Consider the following 9,392-nt stretch of genomic DNA (forward strand, 5'->3'; position numbering starts at 1 on the left):
ACTCTAAAAGTAAAAACAGTTTTAGATCAAAATGATTCTGAGCTTATATAGACGACAGACAAAATTAGAAATCACCAACTTCTGCTTATTGGTTCAGAACCGGAGGTCCAGTCAGAGCCTCCAACCCGACCCGGTTCAGGATCCAGCAGGTTCAGATAGATGGATAGATGGATGGAGGTCGAGTCCGTCAGTCGGCCTCAGTGATGCAGAGCAGCACCGACCTCTGCTGGCAGAAAACCTGAACTGCAGGTCGTCGTGGAATAAATAATATCTGAATGCAATTAGAATAATAAAATAAATAAATAAACAGTTTCATCAGTATTCACAAATTTAGTCATTAGAAAATCTAAAGAAAGTACAAAGTACAAATTTAAAAAAAAAGTAATAAGTAAAAGTCCTGCATTCAGAAGTATTTCCTGTAAAATGTACTGAAAGAATAAAAAAATAAAGTCTTTAAGAGTCCTCAAAGATGATTCATTATTTAAAACTTCTTTTAATTTTGCTGTTTGTTGTCGGACCAGCGGGAGGAAGTCACGAGATAACAATTACATTTCAAAATAAAAGCACGATTATATGATTATATTCTTTCCAGTGAAAAGTTTCGCTCTTCTATCTTTTAGTGGAAGCACCAGCAGGGGGCAGCAGAGCGTGGGGGTCCGGGGGGCTTTAAAAATGAGCGAGAGCCCCCCCCAAAAAAATAAAAAGGACCAGAAGAAAGTGTGCATGCGTGTCCGTGCAGACAAATGTGTGCGTTTGTGCGGGTGCCAGCCTCGTTTGTATGCCTGTGTGTCGTCCGGACAAAAGCTCCATCCAGCCGTGCTGCAGAGGGCTGCTGGTTCCCAGAGACCCTCCGAGACCCTCCGAGACACCTCCGAGAGCTCCAGGACGCCCAGTCAGCCGCGCCGCCCGCAGCCCACACACAGCAGCCCCGACGCGGACGCGGACACGGATCCTCCCCCCCCTCCCTTCCTCCTCCGTCCTCCGCCCGGAGCTCCGAGACGACACGGACCGCCGATGGACGGGAAAACCGCAGCGGAGTCTTAACGTGGGAAAAGTTCGAAGAGGAGAGAAGAGAAGAGGAAACCTTCATCCTGTCGGGACCAAAACTTCCTCCTCACAACAGGCTTTCTTCACAATTTGGAAACTTTCGTAAACTTTTGGTATTTTTTCCAAGTAAACAAGAAATCATTTTTAGATCATTTTTTTCTGGAGTCATCGTCTTTTTCATTGATTTTTTTTTTTTCATTTTAGGAGATCAGTTATCACTGAAAGGTTTCAGAAACTCTTCCAACTTCCCGCTGATCGTTTGGAGTTTTTTTTGTTTTTTTTTGTGGACTTTCTCGGACCGTTGCTGGAGTTTTATTGAATTCTTCTAGCTGAACATTTCTGGTCCGACGGGAGATTTCACACAAAGTTCTGCGTCATGGATCCGTCGGTCGGTTTGTTTCTGTGTCTGTTCGTCTCGCTGACGTTCGCCGACGCCAAGAACGTCGAGCAGCACGAAGGTCGACAGGCGAACGTCGACAAGCCGCCGTCCTCTCCGGTCAAACTGGAGGCCCTTCGGACCGGCAAGCAGGTCAAAGCTCAGGGCGACCGGAGCCCGTCTCTCCCCGAGATGCTGGACCTGGACCTGGACCGGAACCGGCGCCAGGCCCGCGGCGCCGACGAGGACGAGCAGCAGTCCACCTTCGGCCACTCCTTCGAGAACGAGTGGGTGACGGCGCCGCAGGTCACCGAGTTCGACAACGGGACGAGGGTCACGGCGGGGAACGGTGACCGCGACGACGACCGCGACCACGGTCTCCACGGCAACACCTCCGACCGCGAACGGGACGCCCCGGGACTCTTCAACCCCTTCTACCCGCTGGCCGAGGGCTCGTACGCGGCCTACGCCGTGCTGTTCCTGGCCGGCCTGGTGCTGGCGGTGGGCGTGGTCGGCAACATGGCGGTCATCTGCATCGTCTGGAACAACTACTACATGAGGTCCTCCTGGAACTACCTGCTGGCCACCATGGCCTTCTGGGACTTCCTGGTCCTGGTGCTCTGCCTCCCCGTGGTGGTCCTCAACCAGCTCTCCCACAGGAGGATCCTGGGCGACATCACCTGCCGCATGGTGCCGTATATGGAGGTGGGTGGGGCTTACGTGGTTTTTTTCGTACTCAGAGGTGTGCCGGCCAACGTTTAAGACCCGTAGGTGGCGCTACGGGAGGTCTCAGGGTTTTAACCTCCGGGGACGCGAGTGTGTCGTCGGACACGAGGAAAGGTCAGAGGTCAACAGAGGGCGATAATTAAGAGCTCAGTTTACCGGCTGGTTATTCTAGAGATTGATCAACCGGAGATGTTTGAGAAGGTTGTTTATCTGAAGGTTTGTTCGGAGTCCTCAAAGACTCTTTAATAACCTGGATTGAAACAAATCTGGATGTTTCATGATAAAGAAGATTTTTTAATCCAGGTCCCAGGTTGTAACTCTGAATCCGAACCTGAACAGAAATATTTTTCATTGCCGATTCTGTTCGATCAGACGTGAGTACTTTAAACGACCTTCTGGGTTTCATTATCACCTGTTAATTAAACGTCTAGAGAAACTAGCGGTTACCAAGGAGACCTGACTGGATGCTGAGGAGGAAACTAGCGGTTACCAAGGAGACCTGACTGGATGCTGAGGAGGAAACTAGCGGTTACCAAGGAGACCTGACTGGATGCTGAGGAGCACAAACTGGAGCTAACGGAGCCTCCAAGTCACAAATAATAATAATAATAATAATAATAATAATAATAAAAACTAGAAGTGCTCTCAGAGTGCAGACGTTTTATCAGGTCGACTCTTGTCCGATATATTAATCTGCATCTTTCTGGATATTTTTCCGAGACTATGAGAATGATGTTAAAATAGTTTTGTAGCTGTTGTTGCTGTTTTCTGGTTTCTGTACCAAGTTTGAGGCCGATGCTGATCCTTTATTGGGAGCCGGTTGCCACGGTAACCGGTGGCAGTGCCCGCCGGAGAGCATCCCGCTGCTGCTTTCATGGTTTGACAGGAACAAATTTAGGGGTGAAAAGTTGCGTGTATGATCTGGCGGCCATGTTGGAGGCCCCGACCTCCGGGACCAGCCGACGGCGTGTTTGTGGTCCAACTGGACGGACGTGATTGGTCAAGACGGCTTTAGAGGGAGGTGACAGCGTCGCCCTGCTTCCAGGCATTGTGCTAAGCTAGGCTAAACACTCACTCTGGTAGAACTGAGAAGTTTCCATGGTGACCGTGGAAATGGATTTCTTGGATATTATCTATTGGATGTAGGACAGATTAAAAGTTGGGACTCTGTGTAAAATCTAAATAAAAACAATGTGATTATTTGTAAATTCCATAAACTAATATTTAATATAAAACAGACCAAAAAACAACATGTTGAAAATGAGAAATTGTTATTGTTTTATGTAAAATATCTGCTCATGTTGAATTTGATGGCAGCAACACGTCTCAAAAAACAACTGGTGGGACATCTGACAAATAATTAGGTTCCCATGGCAACAGATCAGTAACATGATTGGGAATATCTGGAAAAATCTCTGAACACGAGGGACGAGGCTGAAAACCAATATTGGATGGTGGTGATCTTCGGGCCCTCAGGCAGCACTGCATTAAAAACACACTATTCTGTCAGTGGAAATCACTGCATGGGCTCAGGAACACTTCTGAAAACCAATTTAAAATGAGCATATATTTTTCATGAATTACAAATTTCTCAGTTTCAATGTCTGATATGTTGTCTTTGGTCTATCTGCAAATTAAATATGAGTTTACATGTTTATATTTACAGAACACAAGAAAGTTGATTTTTCAACTTCTAATCTTTCTCTTCTCTCGTCTACTAAAGTCAAACAAATAATTTTACCGATCGCTGCCAAAAAGAGTCAAAGATGTTTCTGTGCTGAACTTCAGCCAGGACTTGTTTTAATTAAAATGATCTCAACAGTTTAAAGAACTTCCATAGACGTGAATATGAACATTTGAACAACACAATCATCAACGTTCACATAGATCACCGGTTTCAACTTTCTGAGTAGGACCCGTCTCAGTTGATATTTGTTTTACCTCTTGTTGCTCCGATTTTTAAAACAACTTTTTATTGGGGTTCAAGAGAAAATCTGGGTTTGAGTAGGAAAAAAAAAGACCTTTGTTTGTCATGGTTACAGAAATAAATGCGTGGTTAACCGGTATCGTTAAAAGAATCGGCGCCAATCAGTTTGAAACCAGAAAACAAACAACAGCCTCTTGTGTTGGAAGTCCAGAGTCGACCCGTCCATCGACCCCGACCTCCTCCGACACCGGCTTTCTAACTTAACAGTTAAACTCCCGTCGTACTCAGTGCCGCCACTAGAGGGAGCTTTCACGCTAGAACGTAACTTACGATCGTAAAGAGCGGTTTAAACATAAAAAAGTCTTGTCCATCGACCCCGACCTCCTCCGACACCAACTCCTGTCATACTCAATGCCGTCACTAGAGGGAGCGTTCACGCTAGAACGTAACTTACGATTGTAAAGAGCGGTTTGAAGGTAAAAAAAAAGTCTTGACTTGATGGAGTCGACTTTTTTTTTTTTTTTTTTGGTCATCGTGGCTAGTTTTCACCCCCCCCCCCCCCCATGTTGTCCTCGTCCTCCAGGTCGTGTCTCTGGGCATCACCTCCTTCACGCTGTGCGCTCTGGGCATCGACCGCTTCCACGCCGCCACCTCGTCGACGCAGCCGAAGGCGCGGCGGGTGGAGCGCTGCCGCTCGGTGCTGCTCAAGCTGCTGCTGGTGTGGCTCGCCGCCCTGCTGCTGTCCAGCCCCGAGATCTTCCTGTGGCAGCTGAGCCAGGCCGTGTCCCCGTCCACCGGCCGCCTGGTGGACTCCTGCACCATCACTCCGTCCTCCCCTCTGTCCCTCTACCTGCCCGACTCCCTCCACTCCCTGCTGCTCAGGTACCACCAGGTGAGACGCCGGTCCTCCTGTCTGTTATGTCCCACTTCAAATAGGGACGTGGACGAATATTTTGTCAAAGTCAGCAAAATCCGGCCCGGCTCCGCCCACCTGTCACTCAAAGCTGCAGGTTTTTTTTCTGTGATTACAGTCTGGAAACCCTGTTAGCAATAATAAATCTGCTCAGCTACTCTGAAGGGGGCGGACCAATCGGAGACCAAGGGGGCGTGGCTAAGTGCGATGAAGTAGTTCCAACATCAGCTGCGGTGTTTCAGTGCGCAACATGCGGTAATGCGGTGGCCAGTGCTGATTGGTTAAAGACGGCTCCAGTAGTTTTCTACTGGTTAACTCGAGGTCAACGCCCGTGAAAGATGCAACAACTGGAAACCGTAGCAACCGCAGCGTGTTCAGACCAGATATTTACACGGTGGTCTAAATCCCTTCAAATAATTGTTCCACTTTTGGGTGAAACGCCGAGCTTGTCACTTTCTACCCAACCGTCCAATCCCGGTAAAGGAGGGGCGGGACAAAACGCGCTTAACCCTCGACACCGGTCTGCTGATTGCTCCGCCCCTTCGGAGCGGCTGAGCCAACGTTAATACGAACGGGGTTTCCCGACTCTAAACGCAGCGAAGAGAACTGAAGCTTTGAGCGACAGGTGGGCGGAGCCAAAGCTGGTGGAAGCCCAGGCTGGCTCCGGAGGAAGGGAGGTTTCTCTGAGGTCTCTGACCCGGTCGGCCGTTTCCCGTCTCTCCTCCTCCAGGGTCGGATGTGGTGGAGCTTCGGCTGCTACTTCTGCCTCCCCGTCCTCTTCACCGTCCTCTGCCAGCTGGCCACCCGCAACGTCAACAGCGACTCCAGCGCCGCCCAGAAGCAGCGCGGCCACGACGACCGCTCGTCCAATCAGAAGCGCCAGCAGCACCAGCTGGTGGAGCGGCAGCTGAACTGCACGCTGCTGGCGCTGGCCGTCGTCTACGGGCTGTGCGCGCTGCCCGAGCACGTGTGCAACATCACGCTGGCCTACACGCACATCGCCGTCTCCGAGGACACGGCCGCCATGCTGGCGCTGTTGCATCACTTCCTGTTGTTCTTCAAGTCGTCGGTGACGCCGGTGCTGCTGCTGTGTCTGTGCAAGGTAGGTCGGAGGACGATTAAAACCGTTGGCGGGACCAATCGGAGGGGGGGGGGGGGACGGTTTTTTGGTGGGGGCAGGAAGTGATGTCGTTTTGTCCGTCTGTGTTTTTTCAGGCTCTCGGTCAGGCCTTCATGGACTGCTGCTGCTGCTGCTGCCAGGAGTGCCAGCCAACCGCGGCCCAGGGCTCGCCAAGCTCCGCCCAGGTCAAACTGAAGGGGGCCAATGAGACGTCCATCTTCTTCGACAAGGCTAAAGACGCGTCGGCCATCTTGTCCATCTCCAGCTAGAGTCCCCTCGTCAGCAGTCGACCGACCTCCTCGGCGTCCAATCGTCTCTTAGTTCTCGTTAACTCATCAGTCCGTTAGCTGTGACTCCGCCTCCTCCACCTCCTTCGTCCTCCACCTTTCCCTCAGAACACTCGTGGATCATCGATCATCTCTCAATCCGGTCCCTGTTTGTGCGAAAACTCCTCCGTGGACCTCGGCGTCCCCCCCCGCCCTCCTCCCACCTCCCCACCCTCCAGCTTCCTGTCTGCGCAGGAAGTGATGTTTAACCCGTAGCGAGGTTAGAAAAGTTGCTGTACGCAACGACCAGCTGTTGTAAAAGCAGGAGCCTGTTTCAGGACTCTGAAAGGACTCGTCTCTCCAACCTCCCGCTGCCGTGTTCGTCCTGGACGCCTCACTTCTTTAGATCGACGCCGTGAACATCGACTTTTTATGTTTTACGGAAAAGTTAAAATTCACTAAATTAGAGAGCAACAGTTTAAAACGTGCGATTAACTCGGTGGAGAACAAAAAGGTTTGTCGATGTGATGCAGGGTTGGATGGTCAAGTTTGAAAGATTTAATTCATTCTTATTTAGCCAGTTTAAGAAAATAAAAAAATCACGTGAAACAATCAAAAAACATTTTAGTTTTTAAATTACAGTTTGCTGGAAATTGAAACTGCTGCATCCCGATTCGGTGAAACAAATATTTCTGTTGTTGCCGAGGCAGAAATAATCCCGTAAAATAATTTCCGTGGAACCGGAGGTGGATATTTTTGGAGTTTTGAGCTCATCTGTACCTAAAATTTTACGGCTCAGGCAAACCTTTTATTTTATTTTGGAAGGATCACAAACTAAATCGAGACTAAATTTAAATCCTGTTGACAGCTGACGACAATAATTAAAACTCATTTACGATAACGGACAGCTGAAAAGGTCGAAAAAAAGGATCGCATTATTGTAAAATACTGGAAAACGTGAGCGTGCTCGAATGCTCACCAACGATATTTAGCTCGACCAACAAAACTCTTTCGAGTAAGAATTCGGACACAAATTTTGAATATCTGAAGTCGTTATAATCTGCAAAATCGTATACGTTCATATACAATCGGACACTTCGAAAACACCAGAACCTGAAATCAGAACCCAGAAACCGGACGTATTTTTATTTAAGTCTCTGAACGATAAAATTTTACACGTTCTTTAATTATCGGAGTAAATTTTTGGCGATCAGACGCTAAAAAGATGAAAAAAAGAAATCCTCCGAAGGTTTTTAGTTCCACGTGCAGCCGAACGACGTTCTTACGTTCCCACCAGAACTTTTAATGTTTTAATGGATCGATAATTAGCGTAATCAGATGGGATTATTTCTGACCTCCACGCCGTGCGGCTCGAAAGGAGAATCTTTGTCGAAGGTTTATCTCTGTGACGGACGTGCTGCTTTTTAACGAAGCGACTTAATCTCTGAAACGAAAAGAAGATTGTGAAGACGGGAGAACGTGTTGAACCGGGAGGACTCGGACCGAGGAGGTTCCTCGCTCTGCAGGAAGTTAAAACTGTGTAGTTTTCAGAGTATTAATACGTTTAACTGTCCGACAACTAGAACAAACGAAGAAGCAGAAGATATGAACGTAGCTTTGTTTTAACGCTAAATGTGTAACTAACGACATCTTTGTATGGACGACTAGCAGGATAGTGGTTTTTTTTTTTTTTATAATTGCTGCGATCAAACTTTTATTGTCGCAGAATTTTCTTTAAAACTTTTACGTAATTTGGGGCGTTTTAGTTGTTTGTGGTAAAATTGTGGGAATCAAAAGAAAATTTTTAAAACATTCGATTTGTTTTTTTTTTTAATCACCACCCTGATTAAAAGGTTTCCTTATTTTGCGGAATAATCGCAGGAATTAAGCGAAAAAAATTGCTAGCTCCTTGTAAAATATGGAATTTGTGTTAATAACTTGTGATTTCCTGGCGGGACCGGACGAAGAAAGACGACGGATATGAGCGAAGACAAGACTTTCATTGTTGGGAGATTTCTTTGGTTTGAAATGGTCATTTCTGATTATTGAAGATTTTGTCTTTGGTTTTGCAAGAATCAACAGAAACGAAGTATTTTGCACGTAAATAAGGACTTGATGAAAGAATTCAGGCTAATCTGATAAATTTGTCAAAAAAACAGCAACGTTACCGAAACGGATTGAAAGTAATTGTCAGTTAACGGAACAAACGCCGAGTCAGTCCAGTAATTTGTCAAATAATTTGTGTCTTTCAAAAGTGACAGTGAAGCAGGTGAAGTTGGATATTATGGTTTGGTAATATATCCAATACTTAACAAATATCAACCCCCCTCCTCCCCCCAGTTCGGAGATTAAAACCCAAATATCGTAGCTTTCTTTGAACCACTTTGTGTCTTTCATGGATTCATTTTAAAATGCTGCAAAAAAAAACAAACAAACATTTTAATTTTTCCCATTTTCCCCTTCAGTTCATTAAACATATTTTCACAACTCCTTAACATTAAAACGTAAATGAAGATATATTTTTACTGTCTATTTTTGTGTCCTGTATAAAATGAGAACTGTCCGAACTGTCATTCTTCAAACGTCCACCAGAATGCGAACGTGTATTTTTTTTTCTCTCCGTGTCGTTGAAATTCAACAGAATGAAGAGTGAATAAAAACAAGAAAATCCCAAACGTTGTTTTCGTCGGAGACAAAGAGGTCGTTTTTTTTTTGTTTAGACTCTTTTGATTTTCAAAAGAATTCAATTGTGACAAATTCATCTGATTTTACGTTCGATAAAATCAGCGATGGGAGTTTTTATTTTGGGTTTCTGTTGGGAACCAAATACGAGACGGTTTATGTATTTTGTTGCCGACATTTCATATGAAGCTTAATTAATCCGGGCTGATCAGACGTAAACATTGAATTGTTATTTTTTCCAATAGTTGACGTTTTGGCCCGTATTTATGCTCCATGACGCCAGGCTTTGTATCATATAAATTGTTATTACAAAATAAGTCTACAATAAATTAACA

The 9,392-nt window shown here is 46.4% G+C and overlaps 1 protein-coding gene across 1 annotated transcript in view; it reads left to right on the forward strand.

The window, feature by feature from the left end:
- The first annotated feature begins 794 nt into the window (after positions 1-794).
- Positions 795-9,392, forward strand: part of gpr37l1b (G protein-coupled receptor 37 like 1b) — an 8,609-nt gene continuing 11 nt past the window's right edge. The window contains exons 1-4 of the mRNA XM_069177739.1: positions 795-2,128; positions 4,660-4,968; positions 5,720-6,091; positions 6,205-9,392. The exon at positions 6,205-9,392 is cut by the window's right edge and continues 11 nt beyond it. Of these exons, the coding sequence (XP_069033840.1) occupies positions 1,424-2,128; positions 4,660-4,968; positions 5,720-6,091; positions 6,205-6,378 (1,560 nt within the window). The 5' untranslated portion in view covers positions 795-1,423 and the 3' untranslated portion in view covers positions 6,379-9,392. The remainder of the gene's footprint in view (positions 2,129-4,659; positions 4,969-5,719; positions 6,092-6,204) is intronic.

The sequence above is a fragment of the Embiotoca jacksoni genome, unplaced genomic scaffold (genome assembly GCF_022577435.1).
Source record: "Embiotoca jacksoni isolate LCO1_2020_lvr unplaced genomic scaffold, fEmbJac1.0.p SCAF_77, whole genome shotgun sequence".
Taxonomy (NCBI): domain Eukaryota; kingdom Metazoa; phylum Chordata; class Actinopteri; family Embiotocidae; genus Embiotoca; species Embiotoca jacksoni.